Source organism: Scyliorhinus torazame, chromosome 9, assembly GCF_047496885.1.
Source record: "Scyliorhinus torazame isolate Kashiwa2021f chromosome 9, sScyTor2.1, whole genome shotgun sequence".
Taxonomy (NCBI): domain Eukaryota; kingdom Metazoa; phylum Chordata; class Chondrichthyes; order Carcharhiniformes; family Scyliorhinidae; genus Scyliorhinus; species Scyliorhinus torazame.
Window position 1 is genome coordinate 72,593,929 of NC_092715.1, and position 27,721 is coordinate 72,621,649.

The 27,721-nt window shown below is 47.5% G+C and overlaps 1 protein-coding gene across 1 annotated transcript in view; it reads right to left on the minus strand.

The window, feature by feature from the left end:
- The window catches only part of fcho2 (FCH and mu domain containing endocytic adaptor 2), a 337,179-nt gene that overhangs the window by 221,160 nt on the left and 88,298 nt on the right, over nt 1–27,721 (minus strand). Inside the window, exons 5-6 of the mRNA XM_072516128.1 lie at nt 17,033–17,185; nt 1,034–1,138 (exon numbers count right to left, since the gene is read on the minus strand). Coding sequence (XP_072372229.1) covers nt 1,034–1,138; nt 17,033–17,185 — 258 coding nt within the window. The remainder of the gene's footprint in view (nt 1–1,033; nt 1,139–17,032; nt 17,186–27,721) is intronic.

Here is a 27,721-nt window from a genome sequence, read left to right on the forward strand (position 1 = left end):
TCTTCTACCACCCTTTCAGGCTGTGTGTAACAACACTCACAGGCAGAGACAAGAAATTCAACCCACTTAAAGCACTTAGTTAATCATTCAGCTCATTATACAATAACAATATAATTGTACAATAACAAATAATAACATTATACAATAACTGGGCTGTTTAGCACAGGGCTAAATCGCTGGCATTGAAAGCAGACCAGCAGCACGGTTCAATTCCCGTAACAGCCTCCCCAAACAGGCGCCGGAATGTGGCGACTAGGGGCTTTTCACAGTAACTTCATTGAAGCCTACTTGTGACAATAAGCAATTTTCAATAATACAATGGGCAGCACGGTAGCATTGTGGATAGCACAATTGCTTCACAGCTCCAAGGTCCCAAGTTCGATTCTGGCTTGGGTCACTGTCTGTGCGGAGTCTGCACATCCTCCCCCTGTGTGCGTGGGTTTCCTCCGGGCGCTCCGGTTTCCTCATGGTCCAAAGATGTGCAGGTTAGGTGGATTGGCCATTCTAAATTGCCCTTAAGTGTCCAAAACTGCCCTTAGTGTTGGGTGGGGTTACTGGGTTATGGGGATAGGGTGGAGGTATGGATCTTGGGTAGGGTGCTCTTTCCAAGAGCCGGTGCAGACTCGATGGGCCGAATGGCCTCCTTCTGCACTGTAAATTCTATGAAATCTATGAACTTTTCTGCTGGTTCCCTTCTCTCACAGAATCTCAGGTAAGATACATATTCAGACACTGCATGACAGGCCACAATTTTTTCATCCATTAAAATGGAAGGAAAATCATGGGCTGTGCAGGAGTATGCAAGTGGAAAATGTACTGTAATTTTCAAGCTCAATTTTTTGCCCATTCTCCATTTCCCTTAATAGATTTACATACAGAAGAGATCCTTGCCACTTATATTCCTGGTATGTAAATACATGCAGATATAAAAGATCACATTCTTAGATGGACTCCATTAGACTTGAGCCTCTTTATAAATCAGATAACAAATAATATAGAGCACGCCAATTATTAGCCAGCATATAATACATACCCGAGCAGTTTCTGTCATTTTCTGTTCAAAATCTGTTCTGGCCGTAGCATACTTTTCCACATATAGTTTGTAGGTTTCTGTAGCTTTTTTAGATTTTACAACTGCCTAAATACAACAACATAAAGGAAAAAAATATGTATTAACTACTGAAGAACTTATCTTATTAAATAGAGTAAATGTATTCTCATCGAGCTAAGCAATACATGAAATTTAGAGCAGTGTCAAAGTATTTTACCATCTGCTTCCTTTTTAAACTGAACACATTGTTACTATCCTGTTAGGGACAGTTAACATTTAAAGATGAAGGGCGAAATCCTCTGGCCTCCATGCGGCATGTATCTCTTTATTTTTTTATTAAATTTAGAATACCCAATTCATTTTTTCCAATTAAGGGGCAATTTAGTGTGCCCAATTCACCTACCCTGCACATCTTTGGGTTGTGGGGGCGAAACCCACGCAAACACGGGGAGAATATGCAAACTCCACACGGACAGTATCCCAGAGCCGGGATCGAACCTGGGACCTCGGAGCTGTGAGGCAGCAGGGCTAACCCATTCGGCATGTATCTCAGCGGCAGGAGGTAGCCCACTGTTGGCCAGCGGCAAGATCTTCTGATCCCGCCGTTGTCAGTGGCATTTCCTATTGAATCCACCCCATGACACTAGGACACCCTTGGCGGAGGTGCGCGATGGCAGGACTGGAAGATCCCACCGGCGTGAACAGCCAGAAGATTTCACCCAAAATCAGAACACCCAGCACATAACAAACAGAACTACGCCACAAAAGTTCATATTTTTAAACAAGGATCGAGTGCATTGTTTAAATTATTTTTAAAATCTCAACTTTGACCTTATAAGATAAACACAGGTTAATTAAACCAAGACAAGTTTGATGCACCTTTACATTAGGGTGGGTATATCAGTCTCTTAACCATTCATCTACAGTTAAAACTTTAATTTCTAAAACTAAAAGTTATATTCTAAAACATAAATTACAACTTGCATTTTCACAATATAGATACACATTGTTATGATCTCTGTAGAGACTAATAACTTCTGAGGCAACATTTGAATTTCCAGTGACTGTCTGAAAGACTCACATGACAAGATTTCAAGTTAAGACTTTTACTGTAATAAACAAACTAAAATAAATTTTAATTAAACACTTTTTGTTGGCAACTTAGGCTCTAAACTTCTTAAAATACCGAATATCCCCTGCTATGGTTATACATTACCCTGTTCCTTAAATGGACACTCTATTCTCCTGGAAACAGTCCAAAGTTACTATCAGTTCCTAATGACTTGCTTCCTTTCTTTTCTTTTCCCAACCAGGCAACTCCTAATACCAGAACTAATTTTCTATCTGAGGGCTAAACTGGAGATTCCTTCCCAAATGCCCAAGCTATGAAACTTTTCTGGCCTCCTTTAAATCCTCACAAATGCAGTCTCTTCAATTTGAGCATGAGTTCCCATCTGCACGATGAGACAATAGAGTCAATACTTTCTCTGTTTCATGTGCAGTACTGGCTGCCTCTACCTCCTGCTCTCTCTCCCTCAGATTGGTGCAGACTGACAGTTCTATGAGGCTTAGTGATATGTTAAAAACCCTGTAACTTGCTACAAAGTGACTGTCCACAGAGTTTTCCCTTCCCAAAGCCCATCTCCATGGCAGCGTGAATCACACTGGTCTTGTTTCCAAGTAAAAATGTTACTTAACTAACTTCTGGTCCCCAAACACCTTTCTGTCTTGGAATTAAACAGATGGTTTTGAAGTACAACCATTTATTCAACCTACCATTCCTAATGCCTGAAGATTTGGAGACCAACAGTCTACCTGCATTTGGCACAACTGCTCCTACATTGTCTGCAAGTCTGAGAATTCTGTACTTTCTTGCCCTTTAAATTTTAACATCCAAGCCACCCAGGCTTGCTGTCAAGATAGAATTCAGAGTAGATTACACAATCCTCGTCAGTCTTCCACTTACATTAAAGAGACAGTTCCAAAACACAAGTCTTATAAATATTGTATTTGTAACATGATCAAATTTCAAAAATATCAACAGCCTATACCTTTAACTATACTGCACTTTTGTCTCTTCAGATTAATATTATTAATATTAATAAAAAAACCTTGAGGGTTTAACATGTAGGTAAAGGCTGGTCTTTACAATCTTTCTGGTTTAATCTGGCTCATATATTAGGCGCAATTTTACTAAAAGGGAACAAAGTTCCATAGCGAGCGCGTTTAGCCATGCCAGCAGTCACAGTACCAGCAAACAAATGGCTATAAAACACCACTCGCACTAGATAAGGAGCCTCAGCGGGGAACACGCGGCCGAGGTCACACATAGCCCTGTTTTCTGCACTGAGGAGCTCCGCTTGCCGAACTTGAGAGATCGGCACGCCATCCCCAAGGCGATCCCCAACTTCGCAACCCCCCCCCCCCCAAAACAGGCCGTAATGCATTATGGGAGGGTCCATGGTCGACATTCTCTCCCCCCCGCCCCCAGAGGCCCCAATACCAGCAAAGGGCACTCCCTGCCCAATCGCCAGCACACAAAAAATGTCAGCTTGGCATTTTGCAGTGCCAGCCTGGCAGTGCCCCTGCCATCCAGCAGTGCCAGGCTGGCACCAGGTGGCATCCAGGGTGCCAGTACCAGAGTCCATGCACCTGTGGGCTTCCAATCCCCTGGGAGATCCCCACAAGAGTCGTCCCTCTGATCCCCGTTTGTGGAGACCAGTACTGTTGGGGCTCGCCCGAGGTCTCCAAGTCGAAGGGGATAGATCCCATGCCTCGGTTACCTTGGGAATCTGCACATGAAAAGGAGACTAGCTGTCTCGTTTTAATATGCAGATTTGCTAAAAAGTGACCCTGCCCACAATTGGCAGGATTTACATCTCAACGTCTCACGAAATCACAAGTGCATCACATCTACAGGTTCCCTTCCATGTTGCTTGTTACTTCCTGAAATAACTCTAATAAATTAATCAAAGACATAGAAACATTGAAAATAGGAGCAGGTGGAGGCCATTAGGCCCTTCAAGCCTGCTCCGCCATTCATTATGATCATTGCTCATCATTCAACTCAATAGCCTGATCTCATCTTCCCCTCCCATATCCTTTGATCCCCTTTGCCCCAAATGCAATATCTAACTGCTTCTTTAAAACATAAGGCGTGCCATACCAGAAATCTGGGATGGAGAAACCCGCCCATGGTGTTTTGGCCTCAACTGCTTTCTGTGGTAGCAAATTCCACAGGTCGACCACTCTTTGGGTGAAGAAATTTCTCCTCATCTCTATCCTAAATGGTCGACCCCGTATCCTCAGACTGTGACCCCAGGTCCTGAAAACGCCCCACCATTGAGAACATCTTTCTTTTATCTACCCTGCCTAGTCCTGTTAGAATTGTATAGGTTTCTATGAGATCTACCCCTCATTCCTCTGAACTCCAGCAAATACATGCTAACCGACTCAATCTCTCCTCATACGTCAGTCCTACCATCCCAGGAATCAATCTGATAAACCTTCTCTGCAAGAACATCCTTCCTCAGATAACAAGACCAAAACTGCACATAATATTCCAGATGTGGCCTCACCAAGACCCTGTATAATTGCAGCAAGACCTCCTTGTTCCTGTATTCAAATCCTCTCGCTATGAAGGCCAACATACCATTTGCCTTCCTTTCCACCTGCCGCACCTGCATGTTTACCTTCAGCGATTAGTGTACTAGGACACCCAGGAGGTCTTGTTGCACATTCCCCTCTCCTAATTTATAGCCATTCAGATAATAGTCGGCCTTCCCGCTTTTGCTGCCAAAGTGGATAACCTCACATTGATCCAAATTATACTGCATCTGTCATTCATTTGCCCACTCACTCAACTTGTTCAAATCACACTGAAGGATCTCTGCATCCTCCTTACAGCTCACCCTCCCACTGGTCTCCTGTTCACAAAACCACAATGGCTGATTTTCACGGAATATTCCCGACTCCACAGATGTTTAGAAATCACGGCCCAAACCGGTTTCCAGGATTCCGAACCTCATTCCCAGGGTTTAAAATTTTCATCAGAGACTTTTACGGGTGAAGACAGCTTTGGGTGGTGAGCCTGCACCCTGTACTCCTCTCATGGCCAGCTCCATTGTGGGGATAGCCATGTCCCACTCATCTGCAAGTTTCATGAACGTAGGCCAGCTTTTCAAAGTGTCTGGTTAACAGCACCTCAGACATGTTATGACCATAGCCTGCCCGAGATAATCTTTTGAAAGGAAAATTCAAAAGGTCCTCCCAGTGGCCCCTATGCCATGGATGTCCACCCCCCATCTTGGCCCCTCAAATTCCCTCATGCCAAGTTGTGGCACTTTCATGCCCATTCATGCAATAAACACTGTATGGAAGCCGTTAACAGTATAGTCAAACGAGGCTGTGTAAAGATAGTGTTCATTGATATTTTTCCACTTTCTTTTAAAAACACACATTTTATTATACATCGATAAAAGTTTCAAACATCCAGGCACTTAAAGTATCAATAGCAGAAACTACAAGCACTTGAAACCTTGTGTAATTGACAGGATAGATCAGAGAGTCAGAGCTGTCAATCAATAAATGTTTTCCCTAAAGGTCAGGTGTTTTAACAGGCTAATGGAGTTCAGGGTTCTCAGCCAAACCTCTTCACGTATTCGTGGCTGAAACCCCAGACATCCATTAGTGTACTAAAACTACTGTCACAACAGGGACTTTTGGATCTATACAGTATATAGTGGACAAAAAGGCATGGAAGCCATAGATTCTTATGGGGTGAGTGGGAATGAGGGGCCTTGGGAGTGGTGGATGGGGGGCATAGCTTGGCATGGAGGGAATGAGGGGCCTTGGGTAGGGCTTGGGAGGCACGCCTTGGCATGGCATGCATTAAAGGATGGGGGAAACATGACCTGGAAGGGATCAGTGGCTATGCGGGTGAGTGGGGCATAAGATGGCATGGATGGACATGGAGTGAGTATGTGGGATGAGTGCTAAATGGCCTCAGTTTTTTCATACAAAGCCCATAGCACAGAGGTGGGCCTTTTAAAACAGCCGATCTTGGCGCCCAGTAGCCCCTATGACTGACTCTGAACCTTTTTCTAGGTAGGTTGGCCTGACTGAGGCCTGCAGCAACCCCCTCCTCCAGCAAAATAAAATCTTACCGTGCAGGCACTTTCTCCTGAGGCGGACAGGGTCAGCCGGGAAACTTCCCACTACACCCCTCGAAGATGAAAATCCAACACATTGGCTCTGCATTACAATTTTTCAAGTGCCCTCCTAATAAGATTCTAGCATTTTCTTATGACGGATGTTAGACTAACTGTCTAAGTTTCCTGATTTTGTCTTGCTTGTATTTTGAATAGAATAGTTGCAATCGCTATTTCCAATCTGATGGGACCTTAGCCAGAATCTAGGGAATTTGGGAAAATTAGAACTAATGCATGCACTATTTTGGCAGTCATTTCGTTCAAGGTCCTAGGATGCATGCCATCAGGTGCTGGAGAATTCGCTGCATATAGTTCTAATAGTTTTCTCAGTACCCTCTCCCTCGTGATAGTAATTGTTTTAAATTCCTCCTTCGCGGTCACCCCTTGTTGGTCAACCCTTGTTTTGCAAGTATTTCTGGGGTGTTATTTTGCCTTCTAGAGTGAAAACAGACACAATATATTTATTCAATGCTTCCGCCATTTCCTTATTTCCCATTATTAGATCCCCAGACTCTCTCTCCAGAAGTCCAATACTCACCTTAGTTCTTATTTTCCTTTTTAAATACTTACAGAAACTCTTACTATGTTTTTATATTTCTAGCTAGTTTTCTCTTGTACTCTAATTTCATACAAACGTATGAATTAGGAGCAGTAGGCCACCTGGCCCTTAGAGCCTGCTCCATCTTTCAATAAGATCATGGCTAATCTGATTGTAACCTCAACGCCACATTCATGTTCACCCCATTGTTGCTCAATAATCTATCTAGCTCTGCCTTAAAATGTTCAATAACTCTGCTTCCACTGCCTTTTGGGGAAAAGAATTCCAAAGACTCATGACACCCAGAGGAAAAAAACTTTTGTCATCGCTATCTTAAAATGAGCAACCCCTTATTTTTAAACCGTGAACCCTAGTTCTAGATTCGCCCACAAGAGAAAACATACACTCTGTCAAGACCCCTCAGGATCTTAGAAGTTTCAATTAATTCCCCTCTTTCTCTACTAAACTCGAGTGGATACAAGTCTAACCTGTCCAACCTTTCCTCATAAGTCAACCCACCCATTCCTGATATTAGGCTAGTAAATTTTCTCTGATCTGTTTATAATGCATTCTCTATTCGGCAGCTCCTGCTTGGAACGGACTTTTGGGCTCTTTTACAGGGCCCCCACGGCATTTGTTTGACATTTCCCGGTGTGGGAAGAAGGCTGCAATATTTCCCCGACAGTGTCCCCCAGGAAGGGTATGTCTCTGGGTTGCCAGACACGGCAGAAACAGTAAAAGATTTGGCTGCAACTGCAGGATAAACAGGGCCTCTTCCAGCATGCAGGCGGGGGAAGGGCAAGCTTAAAGCTGCAAGCTGACCTGAGGGCCTGTATCAAAGGTGAATTCTAGCAGCAGAGCGAACAACTGTGAAAAGACCTCATCAAGGCCACTGAAGGGACTTCCGGTTGCGGTGATGCCTAGCTAGCCGCACGCTTCGGCGGCTGCAGCTCCGACGGACCTTCGGGCTCTTTTAAGAGCCCCAACGGGGAATTTTTCGACGACGCAACCCGGTGTGGGGTGTGTGAGAAGGAGTCCCCCCCCAAACGAAGGAGGAAAAAAACGGCGGCGGCGGCTGCAGCGCGAGGAATCGTCGACCAAAGGGTCAGAAAGAGAGAAGTACAAGATGGCGGCGGAGAAAGCGCAGGCGACATGGGGGCCTGAGCAGGATGAAATTGTGAGACGGTGCGTGGAGCTGCTGAAGAGGGAGGTGCTGACCCGGTTGCTACAGGCAATTGAGGGGCTCAAGGAGACATTAAAGACCCAGGAGACAGAGCTCCGCGTGGTGGAGCAGAAGGTGACAGATATTGAGGACGAGATCCTGGGCCTGGCGGTTAAGACACAGACGCACGAGGCACTTCATAAAAAGTGTACTGAAAGGATCAAAGCCCTAGAAAATGGAGCGCGAAGGAAGAACCTTCGGATACTGGGTCTCCCTGAGGGTGTGGAAGGAGTGGACTGTGGAGCGTACGCAAGTACGATGCTGAGCTCACTGATGGGTGCTGAGGCCCCTACAGGTCCCTTGGAGGTGGAGTGGGCAAATCGGATTCCGGCGAGAAGACCAAAAGCGGGAGAACCACCCAGGGCGATAATCGTGCGATTTTACCGCCTTAAGGATAGAGAAGAGGTCCTGAGATGGGCTAAAAAGGTGCGGAGTAGCAGATGGGAGAATGCAGTGGTACGGGTATACCAGGATTGGAGTGCGGAGGTGGCGAGAAGGAGGGCGAGCTTCAACCGAGCCAAAGAGGTGTTGCATAAAAGGAAGGTGAAGTTCGGGATGCTGCAGCCGGCAAGGCTATGGGTCACGTATCAGGAGAGACACCATTATTTCGAGACGGCGGAGGAAGCATGGACCTTCATCAAAGAAGAGAAATTGGATCGGAACTGAGGGACTGATGCTGCAGGAAATGTTATTGTTAATGTTATGGTTGAAGTTAATTGAGAAGTAAATTGGGAAGGGGGGAGACATTGGGGAAATGTGGGCGCCGGTGAGGGGGGAAAGACGGGACATAGTTGGAGAATGGGGAAGGGGAGTGGGAGGGGAAAGGGAGCTGCGCCATAAGAGGCGGGTCAGGTAAAGGGATGTTCCCGCGCCAGAAAGAATAAGGCGGGAAGACAGGCGCAAGGCGGATGGGAGTTCCCCACACGGGGGGGTCGAGGAGTGAGCAGGAGTAGCCGGGGTCAGTTGAAGTCAGCTGACTTACGGAAGTAATATGGGGGGAGCAATCATGCTAGATAGAGATCTAGTGGGGAGGGGGGAGGGAGGGGGGGGGACAACTGGGTTGTTGCTGCGGAAATCCAAAAGGAAATGGCTAAAGAGTGGGTGGGCGGGGATGGTGTGCGACGCTGGGGGAGCGAGCGGGAGCGCGGAGGCGGGATATGGGACTGGGGCCTAGAGAAGGTAATGGCTAGTCGACACGGGAGGGGGGCAGGTAGCCCCCTAGTGAGGCTGATCACGTGGAACGTGAGAGGCCTGAACGGACCGATAAAAAGGGCCCGAGTGCTCGCGCATTTGAAAGGACTAAGGGCAGACGTGATTATCCTCCAAGAGACGCACCTAAAGGTGGCGGACCAAGTTAGGCTAAGGAAAGGATGGGTGGGACAGGTGTTCCACTCAGGACTGGACGCAAAGAATAGAGGGGTGGCCATTTTGGTGGGGAAACAGGTAGCATTTGAAGCAAAGAACATCGTAGCAGATAGCGGAGGTAGATATGTAATGGTGAGTGGCAGGCTGGAGGGAATGGAGGTCGTGTTGGTTAATGTGTATGCCCCAAACTGGGACGATGCGGGATTTAGGAGACGGATGCTGGGGCGTATACCGGACCTGGAGGTAGGAAACTTGATTTTAGGAGGGGACTTTAATACGGTGCTGGACCCAGGGCTAGATAGATCCAGCTCAAGGACCGGAAGACGGCCGGCAGCGGCCAAGGTACTTAAGGGGTTTATGGACCAAATGGGGTTGTGGATCCATGGCGATTTCTTAGACCTAGGGCTAGGGAGTTTTCCTTCTTCTCCCATGTCCATAAAGTGTGCTCCCGGATAGATATTTTTGTTTTGGGAAGGTCGTTGATCTCTAGGGTGGAAGAAGCTGAGTACTCAGCCATAGCGGTTTCGGATCATGCCCCACATTGGGTGGACCTGGAATTAGGAGAGGAAAGGGAGCAGAGAACACTCTGGCGATTAGATGTGGGACTGATGGCAGATGAGGGAGTGTGTGCAAGAGTGCGGGGGTGTATTGAGAGATACCTGGAGGTCAATGACGACGGCGAGGTCCCTGTGGGAGTGGTATGGGAAGCACTAAAAGCGGTGGTCAGAGGAGAGCTGATCTCCATTGGGGCCCACAAAAGGAAAACAGAGGCCAAGGAAAGGGAAAGATTACTGGGGGAGATTTTAAGGGTGGATAGGGAATTTGCAGAGACCCCGGAGGAGGAATTGTACAGGGAGAGGAGACGACTCCAGACGGAATTTGACCTTCTGACCACCAGAAAGGCAGAGGTACTGTGGAGGAAGGCACAGGGGAGGAGGTATGAATATGGGGAAAAGGCTAGTCGCCTGTTGGCTCATCAATTGCGAAAGAGGGCAGCAGCGAGGGAGATAGGAGGAATTAGAGACGAAAGGGGAGACACGGTGCGAAGGGCAGGAAAGATAAATGAGGTGTTCAAGACCTTCTATGAGGAACTGTATAGGTCTCAACCCCCAGAGGGAGAGGAGGGGATGCGGCAGTTCCTGGACCAATTGAGGTTCCCGAAAGTGAAGGAGCGGGGGGTGGTAGGCCTGGGGGCACCGATTGGGGAGGACGAGGTTATTAAGGGACTGGGAAGCATGCAAGCAGGGAAGGCCCCAGGACCAGACAGGTTCCCGGTGGAGTATTACAGAAAATATGTGGACTTGTTGGCCCCGTTGATGGTGAGGATGTTCAATGAGGCCAGGAAAGGGGGGACTCTACCCCCGACGATGTCGGAGGCGACGATATCGTTAATTTTGAAGAGGGATAAAGATCCGTTCCAGTGCGGGTCCTATAGACCCATTTCATTATTGAACGTGGACGCCAAATTGTTGGCAAAGGTACTGGCATCGAGGATAGAGGACTGTGTCCCGGGGGTGGTGCACGAAGACCAGACAGGGTTCGTAAAAGGGAGACAACTGAATGTTAACGTGCGACGACTATTAGGGGTGATAATGATACCCCCAGTGGAGGGGGAGGCAGAGATAGTGGCGGCAATGGATGCAGAGAAGGCATTTGATAGGGGGGAGTGGGAGTATTTATGGGAAGTGTTAAGGAGGTTTGGGTTTGGGAACGGGTTTATTAGCTGGGTTAGACTTCTTTATGGGGCTCCAACGGCAAGCGTAGTTACAGGTCGACATAGATCAGAGTATTTCCGACTATATAGGGGAACAAGACAGGGATGCCCGCTGTCTCCATTGTTGTTCGCGTTGGCAATTAAACCTCTGGCCATGGCGTTGAGAGACTCCAGGAAATGGAGAGGGGTGATTAGAGGGGGAGAAGAACACCGAGTCTCGTTATACGCGGATGACCTATTGTTATACGTGTCGGACCCAGCGGGGGGGGATGATAGAGGTTATGCGAATTTTGAGGGGGTTCGGGGATTTCTCGGGGTATAGGCTAAACATGGGGAAGAGTGAATTATTTGTGATACATCCAGGGGACCAGAGTAGAGAGATAGAAGGCTTGCCTCTAAGGAAAGTGGAAAGAAACTTCCGATACCTGGGGATTCAGATCGCTAGGAGCTGGGGAACCTTGCAGAGACTTAATCTGACACGGTTGGTAGAACAAATGGAGGAGGACTTCAAGAGGTGGGACATGCAGCCTCTATCGCTGGCGGGCAGGGTGCAAGCAATTAAGATGATGGTCCTCCCGAGGTTCTTATTTGTATTTCAATGTCTCCCTATACTAATCACCAAGACCTTTTTTAATAAAATAGACAGGAGCATCACGAGCTTCGTGTGGGCAGGGAAAGTTCCGAGAGTAAGGAGGGGGTTCCTTCAGCGTAGTAGGGACAGAGGAGGATTGGCACTACCGAACTTGGGCGATTACTATTGGGCCGCCAATGTGGCAATGATACGTAAATGGATGATGGAGGGTGAGGGAGCAGCGTGGAAAAGACTGGAGAGAAAGTCCTGTAAAGGGACGAGTTTCGAGGTGCTGGTGACGGCGCCGCTACCGATCTCACCTAAAAAGTTTACCACGAACCCGGTGGTGGCGGCAACATTGAATATCTGGGGACAGTGGAGGCGACAGAGGGGGGTGCGGGAAGCCCTGGTGGGGTCCCCAATCAGGAACAACCATAGGTTCGCCCCAGGAAGAATGGATGGAGGATTTCAGAGCTGGTACCAGTTGGGAATTAGGAGGGTGGGAGATTTATTTATAGATGGGACTTTTGCGAGCTTGGGAGCATTGGAGGAAAAGTATAAGTTGCCCCGGGGAAATTTCTTGAGATATATGCAGGTGAGGGCGTTCACTAGACAACAGGTGAGGGAATTTCCGTTGCTCCCGACACAGGGGATACAGGACAGGGTGCTTTCAGTGGTGTGGGTCGGAGAGGGCAAGGTGTCAGAGATTTACCGAGAGATGAGGGAAGAGGGGGAGGAGTCGGTGGGCGAACTAAAAGGAAAGTGGGAAGAAGAACTAGGGGAGGAGATAGAGGAGGGTATGTGGGCTGATGCCCTAAGCAGGGTAAATTCCTCTTCCTCATGCGCCAGGCTTAGCCTGATTCAATTTAAGGTGCTACATAGAGCACACATAACGGGAGCAAGATTGAGCAGGTTCTTTGGAGTGGAGGACAAATGTGGGAGGTGTGGCGGGAGCCCGGCAAACCACGCACATATGTTTTGGGCGTGCCCGGCACTGGAAGGGTATTGGAAGGGAGTGACGGGAGTGATTTTGCGGGTGGTGAAGGCCCGGGTCAAACCAGGCTGGGGGTTAGCTCTATTTGGAGTTGCGGAAGAGTCGGGAGTGCAGGAGGCGAAAGAGGCCGACGTTGTGGCCTTTGCGTCCCTAGTAGCCCGGCGCAGGATCCTACTCATGTGGAAGGAGGCGAAACCCCCCGGACTGGAGGCCTGGGTAAATGATATGGCGGGGTTCATTAAACTGGAGCAGATAAAGTTTGCCCTGAGAGGATCGGCTCAAGGGTTCACCAGGCGGTGGCAGCCATTTCTCGACTACCTAGGGGAAAATTTGAGGGAAGACAGATGACCAGCAGCAGCAACCCAGGGGAAAGGGGGGGGTGGTTTAGTTTAGTTTAGGTCAAAGATAAAGGGGTTTTGTTACCAGTGTATTGTTAAAAATTTCTGTATTGTTATTGTTGCGTTTGCTTTGTAAGAGGGGAAAAATTGTTGTTTGGGAAAAACATTTCAATAAAACATATTTTTAAAAAAAATATATAATGCATTCTCAGTTTTCTTTAAATAAAGAGACCAATACTGTACACTGTACTCCAAATATGGTCTCACCAGTGCCCCATACAACAGAAGCATAACATCCCTTGTTTTGCAAATGATTTCCCTCACGATAAACAATAATATTCTATTAACTTTCCTAATTACATGCTGTAACTGCAGACTAGACTTTTGTGATTCATGCACCAGACACCCAGATCCTCTGCATCTCAGAGCATTGCAGTTTCTCACCATTTAGATATCATGGGTGGGATTCTCTCAGCCCAGGCCGGACCGGGACAGAGAATCGCCAGGACGGGTGCGAATCGCGCAACGACTCCAGTCCGCCGATGGGCCAAGTGGCCACACAAGCAAAATAGGGTCCGGCCGGCGCCGTTCACACCGGTTCTTACCCGGCGGGACCTCGGCGTGCATGCATCCCGGGGCAGCCTGGTGGGGTGGAGGGGGTCCAACCCGGGGGGGGGGCCTCCGCTGTGGCCTGGCCTGCGGTCGGTGGGGTACCGATCGGCGGGCTGGCCACTCGGGCTGAGGGCCTCTTTTGTTCCGCGCCGGCCCCTGTAGCCCTGTTGTGTCGGGGCCAGCACGGAGAAGGGAGCCACTGCGCATGTGCGCATTGGCGCCGGTCCCACTGCGCATGCGCAGACCCGCGGCACCCATCTGACGACGGGGATCGGCAGCTGGAGCGGCGTGGGTCACTCCAGTGCCATGCTGGCCACCTGGAGGGGTCAGAATCGCTGCTCCTGAGGCCATGTTGACACCGTCGAGAAACATGACGGCGTTTACGACGGTGTCAACACTTAGCCTCAGGATCGGAGAATCCCGCCCCAAGTCTTTAGTTATTGTTTGCTAGGTTTTAAATTCTGTCCAATCTTCTGACGTACCACTTACCTTTGCAGAATTGTTTGCTTTTTCTTTCAATTTAATACTAGCTCTAACTTCCTTAGTTAGCCACGGATGCTGCATCTTTCTCCCAGAGTCTTTCTTTCTCACTAGAATGAGTATTCTGAAGTATCTCCTTAAATGTCTACCATTGCATTTCTAGCGTCTTACCCTTTAACCTAATTTACGTTCTCCCCGCGTCTGCATGTGTTTCCTCCGGGTGCTCTGGTTTCTACCCACAGTTCAAAGATGTGGTTAGGTGGATTGGCCATGATAAATTGCCCTAAGGTTAGATGGGGTTGCTGGGTTACGGGGATAGGGTGGAGGTGTGGGCTTAAGTAGGGTGCTCTTTCCAAGAGCCGGTGCAGACTCGATGAGCCGAATGGTCTCCTTCTGCACTGTAAATTCTATGATTCCAAGTTCACTTCAGTCAACTGTCTTCCTACCCTTGTAATTGCTTCTATTTACCTTTAAAACATCAGTCTAAACCCACACTTTTCATTCCCACATTCATTGTGAAGTTCAATCATGTTGTAATCATTGCAACCGTAAGAGCCAGGAGGGGACATGAGAAGTCTTTGGCAGGTAGGATCAAGGATAACCCTAAAGCTTTCTATAGATATGTCAGGAATAAAAGAATGACTAGGGTAAGAGTAGGGCCAGTCAAGGACAGTAGTGGGAAGTTGTGCCTGGAGTCCGAGGAGATACGAGAGGTGCTAATTGAATACTTTTCGTCAGAATTCACACAGGAAAAAGACAATGTTGTCGAGGAGAATACTGAGATTCAGGTTACTAGATTAGAAGGGCTTGAGGTTCATAAGGAGGAGGTGTTAGCAATTCTGGAAAGTGTGAAAGTAAATAAGTCCCCTGGGCCGGATGGGATTTATCCTAGGGTTCTCTGGGAAGCTAGGGAGGAGATTGCTGAGCCTTTGGCTTTGATCTTTAAGTCATCTTAGTCTACAGGAATAGTGCCAGAAGACTGGAGGATAGCAAATGTTGTCCCCTAGTTCAAGAAGGGGAGTAGAGACAACCCAGGTAACTATAGACCAGTGAGCCTTACTTCTGTTGTGGGCAAAATATTGGAAAGGTTTATAAGAGATAGGATGTACAATCATCTGGAAAGGAATAATTTGATTAGAGATAGTCAACACGGTTTTGTGAAGGGTAAGTTGTGCCTCACAAACCTTATTGAGTTCTTTGAGAAGGTGACCAACCAGGTGGATGAGGGTAAAGCAGTTGATGTGGTGTATATGGATTTCAGTAGAGCGTTTGATAAGGTTCCTCACGGTAGGCTACTGCAGAAAATATGGAGGCATGGGATTCAGGGTGATTTAGCAGTTTGGATCAGAAATTGGTCAGCTGGAAGAAGACAAAGGGTGGTGGTTGATGGGAAATGTTCAGCCTGTAGTTCAGTTATTAGTGGTGTACCACAAGGATCTGTTTTGGGGCCACTGCTGTTTGTCATTTTTTATAAATGACCTGGAGGAGGGCGTAGAAGGATGGGTGAGTAAATTTGCAAATGACACTAAAGTCGGTGGAGTTGTGGACAGAGCGGAAGGATGTTACAAGTTACAGAGGGACATAGATAGGCTGCAGCGCTGGGCTGAGAGATGGCAAATGGAGTTTAATGCAGAAAAGTGAGAGGTGATTCATTTTGGAAGGAATAACAGGAAAACAGAGTACTGGGTTAATGGTAAGATTCTTGGCAGTGTGGATGAGCAGAGAGATCTCGGTGTCCATGTACATAGATCCCTGAAAGTTGCCACCCAGGTTGAAAGGGTTGTTAAGAAGGCGTACGGTGTGTTAGCTTTTATTGGTAGAGGGATTGAGTTTCGGAGCCATGAGGTCATGTTGCAGCTGTACAAAACTCTGGTGCGGCCGCATTTGGAGTATTGCGTGCAATTCTGGTCGCCGCATTATAGGAAGGATGTGGAAGCATTGGAAAGGGTGCAGAGGAGATTTACCAGAATGATGCCTGGTATGGAGGGAAGATCTTATGAGGAAAGGCTGAGGGACTTGAGGCTGTTTTCGTTAGAGAGAAGAATGTTAAGAGGTGACTTAATTGAGGCATACAAGATGATCAGAGGATTGGATATGGTGGACAGTGAGAGCCTTTTTCCTCGGATGGTGATGTCTAGCACGGGGGGACATAGCTTTAAATTGAGGGGAGATAGATATAAGACAGATGTCAGAGGTAGGTTCTTTACTCAGAGAGTAGAAAGGGCGTGGAATGCCCTGCCTGCAACAGTAGTGGACTCGCCAACACCAAGGGCATTCAAATGGTCATTGGATAGATATATGGACGATAAGGGAACAGTGTAGATGGGCTTTAGAGTGGTTTCACAGGTCGGCGCAACATCGAGGGCCGAAGGGCCTGTACTGCGCTGTAATGTTCTATGAGGGGCTCCTTTACTAGGAGGTCATTAATTACTCCTGTCTTATTGTACGTTACCAGGTCTAGAATTGCCTGCTCTCTGGGTGGCTCCAGAATGTATTGCTTTTAGAAATTGTCCCAAAAACACTCTCTGAACTCATTTTCCAGGTTTCCTTTGCCAATCTGATTCATTCAATCTAAATGTAGAATACAATCATCCATGATTATTGCAGTATCTTTCTTAGAAGCCCCTATTATTTTTTACTGGAGGTCTCATTTCTGCAAGATTAATGCAGAGCAGCTGAAATCATCTAATAATTTCCAGCTATTTGCAATTCTAGGGCATTTCTTCCACAAATTGCTGAATGAATTTACAAATGAACAACGGCAGCCCATTAACCAGTTGTCGGTACTTTCCTGCTATTCTGGGCACTCGTATGTCTCTGGGTTCTGCATTATCACTCAATCCTACCAGTCGTCTCATGGTCCTTTTAGTCAGAAATTTCTCCCAACCTAAGAAAATGTGACACTATTCATTTTATTTTTTTGAATATAGAGCTTACCTTTTCTACTTCTTTTTGTGTTGCTCCCTCTTTTTTTAACCTTTCATGTTCTACACATTTGACACTGTAGTTCTCTTTAGATTTCTGCAGTGATTGAGTGATGCTCTGAATGTTCTGTACAGCATCCAGGGTTCCTGCCACTTCTTCTTTTGTCTATAATGGAAAATAAATAGTCAAAAATGAATTATTTCTTAATAAGCAGGCACTCATTCCAAAACATATGTTCTATAACCTCTGTAACTGGTGTCAATTAATTAGGATTTATTAAAAGTATAGTTTCAAAGAAAGCCATAATGTATTTTGTTATGGGCCAGGGTTTAGAGAACCCCAAAGTGTATCATGGAGTTCACCTGACCCACAACGTTTAATAGACTGTGGTATGGGGAGCAAAACAATGTTTATTCTATGAACTCAAGTTAACCTTTTTAAAACATAGTGAACATCTTAGCAACCATCAATTCAAATACAACCCCCAATGAATACAACACTAAGTAATCCTTAATAACTTCCCAAACAACATCCAGAAGACAAAAGAAACACCTTTTAACAGAAGCACATTAAGTTTACATTCACTACTGAGAACATTTATAATTCTGAATTCACCAAATGATCAAGAGATAGTCTTTTCATGGCAGAGAGATCAACAGTACACCTGCTCGGTCTGGCTTCAGCTCCAACACTGAAAACGAAATTAAAACACACCCTGCAGCAAACAGCCGAAAACAAAAGTAAAAAGCTGACAGACAGCCCAGCTCCACCCACTCTCTGACATCACTGCAGTAATAAACACCCATTTCTTAAAGGTACTCTCACTACAGATATCTATATACACACCCATTTAGAAACACCCATTTCTTAAAGGTACTCTCACATGACAATTTTTACTCATTCAATGATTCATATATGTTTCAAAGTGCTTTAGGATAATTTAATGATCAATAAAAGGAATGTCAAGGAATGACACATGTATCCAATTTATCTCATGGAATGAGAGAATAATGCTGCATAGAATGAAGCCATTTAGCACATTGTGCCTGTGCCAGCACTTTGATAAGGGACAGGGGTTCCAAATTGAGGTCCAGGGGTCTGCAAAGGATCGCTAGAGGGTCCATGAAGATGGCAGCAAATGCTGGTTCAAATGCACAACATTTAAAAATAATTAGCAAAATCAAATAGGCTAATTAAAGAAAGGCCTCTTGGAGCCCAAGATGCTGATCGGCTGACTTCTACAGAGCCATCAACCCCCGCCCTGCCAGCACAACTGAGTCAGAGACACCTGCAGCATCTTTCTACTCTATTAAGTGCTGCATCGTCTGGCAAGAAAAGCCAGCTGTATAGCTGGGGAGCGGCACGCCAGTTTCTCATCAGAGCCAGCACTTCAGATTAATATCAGAAAATTTTGCCTTACATGTTTCAATAAGAATATGTGGTTAATTTCTAACTCTTTCTAGCCTTTCCACCATTAACAAGGCACAAGGTAGGAATGTGATGGAATACTCTCCACTTACCTGAATTATTGCAGATCCAACAAAACTCAAGACACAGCCTGCTTGACTGGCACCCAACCAGCACTTCAGTTAGACCCTCCCCCACTACTGCATTGTGGCTGCAGTATACACCATTTTTATAAATATGAGGTTTATAAGATTGTTGTATTTAGGACTATGTCTTTAATTTCAGGTAAAATTCAAGGGGTCGTGTGACCAATTCTAAGGTCTGCCAGACAATTAGCCTAGATGGTTGATTGTTAGAGATTAAAGGAGGCCCAGATTGTTTACTGGGAAGAAGGTGCAAGATGTTGTGACGCGTATGTAGTTCACAGTTCATGGAAGATTGTTGTCAAGAAGGTAAGGTGATTAAGTGCTGGGTGTTAGAGATTGGCAGATCACTTAAAAGAAAATGGATGTTCAGAAGGTTACCCATGTTTGTTTAATAGAGTCAGAATAGAAGAAATGGATCATAAAAGAGCAGGTGGGCATAGTTAGCTGGAGAAATGGAGACATGATGGCTACACTCCTTGAAAAGAAGTGCAGTTCAGGGCAGCACGGCGGCACAGTGGTTAGCATTGCTGCCTCATGGCGCCGAGATCCCAGGTTCGATCCCGGCTCTGGGTCACTGTCCGTGTGGAGTTTGCATATTCTCCCCGTGTTTGCGTGGATTTCGCCCCCACAACCCAAAGATGTGCAGGGTAGGTGGTTTGGCCACGCTAAATTGCCCCTTAATTGGAAAAAATGAATTGGGTACTCTAAATTTATTTTTAAAAAAGAAATGCAGTTCAGAGAGATGTTATGTTCAGGGAATTAGAACTAAATTTGTTTAAAAGCACTCGGTGAACCCTGATGGTTACATAGTCATGGAGATAGGTTGAGCTTATGGCGGTTGTCTGGTTTCAATTTATCTCTGTGTTTGCTGGGAGAGGCGTTAGTTTTAATTTGGACCTCATGAGGTTTGCAGCTCCTGGGAAGCCCAGAAGGCTGTTAGCAGGCTCCAGGCAGGAAGTTCTCAGAGACGTTCTGGGGAGTTGAAAAGTTGCTCTAAGGTCACTGGATCAAAGAAGTCCTGGGAGCTTTTCATAGCTCGGTGCAGCTAACAGATAAGTTCGGAGAAATCCTGGGGCATTGCCGGCTTAGTGAAACTAGTGGTCGCAAATTAGATGAAGTGAGCCAATAATTAGAAGCAGGAGTGCAGCTTTGTGAATCCCATGGAACGCAGTCTCGGGGGAAGAGATTGAACCATCAGGAGGTGAGCAATCACTGAGGCAGCCCAAGTCAGAGGGGCCTTTGGAGCGAATTCAGATGCTAGATCTTTGAAAATAAAGAATTGAAATCCCTCGTGAAGGAGACAGTGTTCATGAGATTTTGTGACTCTCAACAGTCACTGATGTCTGGGCGAGTTGCTGACAAATCCATGCATCTGTCTTGGTTACATCCACCATTTAATGCTAAGTGTGGTGAGTCTAAGTACAGTTTGCCTGTTAATATTCAGAATTAGCATGAGATAAAATGAATTAAGAGTAAGAGTTGAAATTGTAGTTTGTTTTAATTTTCTTGCTTGGCGTAGTAAAGTTTATTTCATTTGTTTTAAAACTTTGAATCTTGTGGCTTTATTCCCCTAGTGGCAATTGGGATTGAAAACTTTGTCAACTTTAAACAAAAGGTTATTGGTCCCTAACCGGATCATATGGAGACAATGTTAGCAGCCTGAGTATTAACACTGGATAGAGTGTGAGTATCCAAAGTACCAGAAAAGTATTGAGGATGTCAAGTTGTAAACAATTGTGCTTGAAGCTGTCCATTTACTTCAAGTAAAAAAGAGTTGCGGTTTCAAGAATAATTAATCAACATTTTGATCTGGATACAAGGTTCACGTGTTGCATGTTGCTATAAAAGTGGGCTCTGGGGGTGGCACGTGGCACAGTGGTTAGCACTGGGACTATGGCGCTGAGGACCCGGGTTCAAATCCCGGCCCTGGGTCACTGTCCGTATGGAGTTTGAACAATCTTCCTGTGTCTGCGTGGGTTTCGCCCCCACAACCCAAAGATGTGCAGGTTCGGTGGATTGACCACGCTAAATTGCCCCTTACTTGGAAAAAAAATAATTGGGTACTCTAAATTTAAAAAAACAAGGTGGGGTCTGAGAGGGGAAGGGTCCAAGACAACCCTGAGAACTCATACATAAGATTAGTCTGCCAGGATCTGACAGAGAGAGAGCAGATGTAAGCACCAAAATGCCATGGTTCACCAGATGGGAGCTCGCGCTCAGACTGAAAAAACAAGTTCATGAGGACTTAAAACAAGGCTGGAAGACTCACCGAGCTTGCGCTAGAGGAAGAATCTCTGGGGCAGAAAATGTCACTGTGAAAGGCAATTTTAACAATAAAAGTTCTCAGGCTAAGAAAGGAAAACAACAGAAGTAAACCTTAAGAATGACCTTGGATTGATTTGAGGAGAATTGAATGTCTACTTAAAGGTCAGTGTAACATATATCTGTGAAGTGAGTTTTTGGTTGTGTTTGAAGAAAAAGGGAAATGTTTTGTTTTCTGGTTTAAAGTATAAGTTACCCGGCTGGAGTTCAGGTTGGACGCCCAGGATTGGGCGATCCAGAAGGTGGAGAAGGCGCTAGCTGAGCAGGAGGAGCATCAGACCGCGGTGGAGCTGGAGGTGGGGATGCTGAGGGACCAGCAAAAGAAGCTTCTGGAGAAGGTGGAGAACCTAGAGAATAGGTCCCGCCGGCAGAACCTAACATATGTCGTGCTCCCGGAGGGGTCCGAAGGAACGGACGCTGGGGCATGCGCCGCAGGCATGTTTGAGAAGCTGCTGGGGGATGGGGCATTCTCCCAGCCCTTGGAGGTGGATAGGGCTCACAGAGCACCTGCAAAGAAGCCGTGAATGGGAGATCCCCCGAGGGCTATGGTGGTGAGATTCCACAGGTTCTCGGATAAGGAGCGTATTCTGCAGTGGGCCAAGCAGACACGGAGCTGTAAGTGGGACATTAGCATCCTGCGGGTTTATCAAGACCTGAGCGTGGAGGTGGCCAGGAGGAGAGCAGGCTTCAATCAGATCTTGGCGATCATTTTCAAGAAAAGGGTGAAGTTTGGACTGTTATACCCGGCCTGTCTCTGGGTCACGCATGACGATCAGCACTTTTACTTTGATTCACCGGAGGACGCGTTGGACTTTGCAAGAAAGAAAGGGCTGACGAAGGACTGAGAACTTTTGAACTTGGTTGCAACATTGGTGTTTCTGTTTTCTCTGTTTTGTTTCTCTGTTTATGTAAAAAGTTTCTCGTTTTGCTTGGAACCAGCAGTAGAGCTGGGTGAGTTAAAGTTTTCATTTGCATTGTTGGGGGATGGAGGTTTGCTAGTTTTGATCTTGGTGTTTTTCAGTTCGGCAATTGTGTGGGGATTGTTTGATGTTGGAGTTTGTTTGCATGAGCGCGGGGGGGGGGGGCACAATAGGTGGGACTATCTGGCACCGGGGATGGGGGCCACCAAGCTAACTGGGTGAACGGACCAGGTTAGACTGAGGAAAGGCTGGGTCAGCCGGGTGTTTCATTCGGGGCTAGATTCAATGACTAGAGGGGTCGCGATCCTGATCAATAAACGGGTGGTGTTTGAGGCGGGTAGAATAGTCTCGGACGTGGGAGGTCAGTATATTATGGTCAGTGGGAAACTGGAGGGGTGCAGGTGGTGTCAGTGAATGTATATGCGCCAAATTGGGATGATGTGGAGTTTATAAAGAGGATGCTGGGGAAGATACTGGACCTGGACTCGCACAGGTTGGTCATGGGAGGGGATATCAATACAGTTATGGACCCGTGCTTAGACTGGTCAAGATCGAAAACGGGCAGGGTGCCAGCAATGGCAAAGGAACTAAGAGGGCTCATGGAGCTGATGGGAGGGTGGATCCATAGAGGTTTGGGCAGCCGAGGGCGAAGGAGTTCTCCTTCTACTCATACGTGCATAAAGTGTACTCCCGGATTGATTTCTTTATTTTGAGCAGGGTCTTTCTGGCTGGGGTAGTGGACACCGGGTATTCGGCAATCACAATCTCAGACCATGCACCGCACTGGGTTGACCTGCAGGTTAGTAAAGACAGTAACCAGCGCCCGCACTGGAGGTTAAATGTGGGACTTTTGGCGGATGAAGGGGTGTGCGAGCGGCTGAGGAAATGCATTCAGAACCAACTGTAGGTCAATGACATGGGGGAAACTTTGGCAGCGGTGGTTTGGGAAGCACTAAAGGTGGTGGTAAGGAAGGAGCTGATCTCGATCCGGGCTCATAGGGAGAAGGTTGACAGGGCAGAGACGGACAGACTGGTAAAGGAGATATTACAGACCGATAGGAGGTATGCGGAGACCCCAGAGGCAGGGCTCCTGAGAGAACAGCGGAGGCTGCAGGCGGAGTTTAGCTTGCTGATCACAGGGAGGGCGGTGGAGCAGCTGAGAAAGGCGAGGGGGTCGATTTATTAACATGGGGAGAAGGCCAGCTGAATGCTTGCACAGCAGCTTAGGAAGAGGGAGGCAGCTAGGGAGATAGGGAAAGTAAAGGACGGTGAGGGGTGAGTAAGGCGTTTGGAGATTTTTACAGCAGGCTGTACAGGTCGGAACCCCCTACGGGGTCGGAGGGGATGAGGCGCTTCATGGAGGGGCTGAATTTCCCAACGGTGGACGGAGAATGGGTGGAAGGGCTGGGGACCCCAATTGGGCTGGAAGAGATAGTGGAGGGCTTGAAGGCCCCAAGTCCGGATGGGTACCCAGTGGAGTTCTATAAAAAGTTCTTGGGGATACTAGGGCCAGTGTTGTTGAGGATGTTCAATGAGGCAAGGGAAAGAGGGGTGCTGCCCCCGACGATGTCACAGGCAATGATTTCGCTGATTCTTAAGCGGAACAAGAACCTGGAGCTGTGTGGGTCCTATAGGCCGATCTCCCTGCTGAATGTGGATGCCAAGTTGCTGGCCAAAATCTTGTCCTCCAGGATTGAGGACTGTGTTCCGGACGTTATTGTGGAGGACCAGACGGGGTTTGTTAAGGGTAGGCAGTTGGTGGCCAATGTAAGAAGGCTGTTAAATGCGATCATGAAGCCCCCGGAAGGTAGGGAGGTTGAGGCAGTGATTGCAATGGATGCAGAAAAGGCTTTTGATCGGGTAGAATGGGACTATCTGTGGGAGGTACAGGGACGGTTCGGATTTGGCCGGGGCTTTATTGACTGGGTCAGGTTACTGTATCAGGCTCCTGTGGCAAGTGTGCAGACGAACAGGACAACTTCGGACTACTTTAGACTGCACCGGGGGACGATACAGGGATGCCCCCTCTCCCTAATGTTGTTTGCGCTGGCTATAGAGCCGTTGGCAATCGCTCTGAGAGCTTCAAGGGTTGGAAGGGACTGGTCGGGGTCGGGGGGGGGGGGGGGCGCCACAGGGTTTCGCTCTGTGCAGATGATCTGCTTCTGTACGTTTCAGACCCAGGAGAGGGGATGGAGGAAATCATGAAGATTTTAGGGGAATTCGACTGGTTTTCGGGGTAAAAGCTAAACATGATTAAGGGTGAGATGTTTGAGGTTCAGGCGAGGGGGCAGATGGGGCAATTGGGGGAGCTGCCATTTAAGTCAGTAGGGGGTAGTTTTAGGTACCTGGGCATCCAAATGGCGCGGGAATGGGATCGGCTGCATAAATTGAATCTGGCCCGGCTAGTGGACCAAATGAAGGACGCTCTCCGGTGATGGGACGCGCTCCGGTTGTCCCTGGCCGGGAGGGTAGTGAAAATGACGGTCCTCCCGAGGTTCCTATTTGTATTTCAATGTCTCCCCATTTTTATTCCGCGGTCCTTTTTTAAAGCGGGTCAACAGGGTAATCACGGGCTTCGTCTGGGCGGGCAAGACCCCGCGGGTAAGGAAGGTAATGCTCGAGTGGAGTCGGGGAGAGGGCGGGCTGGCGATGCCAAATTTTAGCAATTATTACTGGGCGGCTAACATAGAACAAAGAAATGTACAGCACAGGAACAGGCCCTTCGGCCCTCCAAGCCCGTGCCGACCATGCTGCCCGACTAAAATACAATCTTCTACATTTCCTGGGTCCGTATCCCTCTATTCCCATCCTATTCATGTATTTGTCAAGATGCCCCTTAAATGTCACTATCGTCCCTGCTTCCACCACCTCCTCCGGTAGCGAGTTCCAGGCACCCACTACCCTCTGCGTAAAAAACTTGCCTCGTACATCTACTCTAAACCTTGCCCCTCTCACCTTAAACCTATGCCCCCTAGTAATTGACCCCTCGACCCCGGGGAAAAGCCTCTGACTATCCACTCTGTCTATGCTCCTCATAATTTTGTAGACCTCTATCAGGTCGCCCCTCAACCTCTTTCGTTCCTGTGAGAACAAACCGAGTTTATTCAACCGCTCCTCATAGCTAATGCCCTCCATACCAGGCAACATTCTGGTAAATCTCTTCTGCACCCTCTCTAAAGCCTCCACATCCTTCTGGTAGTGTGGCAACCAGAATTGAACACTATACTCCAAGTGTGGCCGAACTAAGGTTCTATACAGCTGCAACATGACTTGCCAATTCTTATACTCAATGCCCCGGCCAATGAAGGCAAGCATGCCGTATGCCTTCTTGACTACCTTCTCCACCTGTGTTGCCCCTTTCAGTGACCTGTGGACCTGTACTCCAAGATCTCTTTGACTTTCAATACTCTTGAGGGTTCTACCATTCACTGTATATTCCCTACCTGCATTAGACCTTCCAAAATGCATTACCTCGCATTTGTCCGGATTAAACTCCATCTGGCATCTCTCCGCCCAAGTCTCCAAACAATCTAAATCCTGCTGTATCCTCTGACAGTCCTCATCGCTATCCGCAATTCCACCAACCTTTGTGTCGTCTGCAAACTTACTAATCAGACCAGTTACATTTTCCAGTTACAAATCATTTATATATACTACAAACAGCAAAGGTCCCAGCACTGATCCCTGTGGAACACCACTGGTCACATGGGTGGTGGGGGAGGGGTCGACGTGGGTGCGTATTGAGGCGGCTTCTTGTAAGGGCACCAGTCTGGGGGCGTTGGTAACTGCGCCTCTGCCGCTCCCGCCGGCGCGGGACTCCACCAGCCCCGTGGTGGTGACGGCCCTGAGAGTTTGGGGCCAGTGGAGGCAGCATGTGGGAGCATCGGTCTGGGCCCCAATTTGTGATAACCACCGGTTTGCCCCGGGGAGTATGGATGGGGAGTTCAGGGTATGGAGGAGAGCGGGGATTGAGAGGATGGGGGATGTGTTCATCGAGGGGTGCTTTCCGAGTATGAGGGCGCTGGAGGAAAAGTTTGGGCTGGCGAGGGGAAACAAATTCAGATACTTCCAGGTGCGGGACTTCCTTCGTAAACAGGTGGCAACCTTCCCGCTCCTACCACTAAGGGGGATTCAGGACAGGGTAATTTCCAGAGGGTGGGTAAGGGAGGGGAGCGTCTCGGACATCTACAAGGAGCTTATGGGGTCGGAGGAGACGCAGACCAAGGAGCTGAAGCCTAAGTGGGAGGAGGAGCTGGGAGGTGAGATAGAGGATGGTTTATGGGCTGACGCGTTGAGTAGAGTCAACGCGTCTGCAACATATGCCAGGCTCAGCCTGATACAATTTAAGGTTGTGCACCGGGCTCACATGACAGTGGCCCGGATGAGCAGATTCTTTGGGGTGGAGGACAGGTGCACAAAATACGCGGGAGGACCAGCGAACCATGTCCATATGTTTTGGACATATCCAAAGCTTCGGGGATTTTGGCTGGGGTTTGCGGACGTCATGTCCAAACTTTTAAAAACAAGGGTGGCGCTGGGTCCAGAGTGGCCATTTTCGGGGTGTCGGAAGATCCGGGAATCCAGGAGAAAGAGGCAGATGTTCTGGCATTTTCTTCCCTGGTAGCCTGGAGACGGATACTATTGGCATGGAGGGACCCAAAGCCCCCTAAGTCAGAGACCTGGCTATCGGACATGGCTAGCATTCTCTGTATGGAGAAAATTAAGTTCGCCTTGACAGGTTCACTGTTAGGGTTCACCCAGAGGTGGCAACCGTTCGTCGACTTCCTTGTGGAAAATTACTCATCGGGGGGCGGGGGGTAGTTTAGGTTAGAGTAGGGGGTAATAAGAGTGGGACCTGTACGAAAGGTAAACGGGTTTTTGCACTATGTTTATGGTTTCATGTATCTTGTTTATTTTGTTGTTGATTCTATACCAAAAATACCTCAATAAAATGTTTATTAAAAAAAAATAAAGTATAAGCTACCTACAAAGCATGTTCAGTCATTAGTGCTTTTAGAACTTTGTACAGTAAAAGTCTTCGAACAAGAAATCTTGGCTCGATATCCTTTCAACTATTGGCTGCATGTATGAATTTAAGTTAGCGATCTCTACGGAGATTGTAACATCACCTGAAAGGTATCCTGTAGCAACCAACCAAGACTTCTTTGATACCTTAACGTCTACCTAAAAGGGCAATTTCAGCAGGTGCATTAAAACACCAGAACCTTGAGGCTTCCCTCCAGGATACATTCTACCCTGATTTGGAACTAAATCACTGTTCCTTCACTGTCACTGGTTCAAAATCCTGGAACTTTCTCCGACAGCACTCTCAGTGTACCCATGCCATGAAAACTGGAGCGATTCAAGGACTTGGCCCCCCACCGCCTTCTGAAGGGTAATTAAGGGTAGGCAATAAATGCTGGTGTTGATACCAAAATCCATATCCCATGAATGAATTTTTAATAAAATAGAAAATCTTCTCAGGACACTCAACATCCTTCATGAAGCATTGTGCCCAGGATTGGACACAAAACTCCAGCTGTGACCTACAGAGTAATTTTGAAAAGGTTTATTATAAATTCCTTCCGTTTTCATAGATTTCATAGAATTTACAGTGCAGAAGGAGGCCATTCGGCCCATCGAGTCTGCACCGGCTCTTGGAAAGAGCACCCTACCCAAGGTCAACACCGCCACCCTATCCCCATAAACCAGTAACCCCACCCAACACTAAGGGCAATTTTGGACACCAAGGGCAATTTATCATGGCCAATCCACCTAACCTGCACATCTTTGGACTGTGGGAGGAAACCGGAGCACCCGGAGGAAACCCATGCAGACACGGGGAGAATGTGCAGACCGCACAGACAGTGACCCAAGCCGGAATCGAACCTGGGACCCTGGAGCTG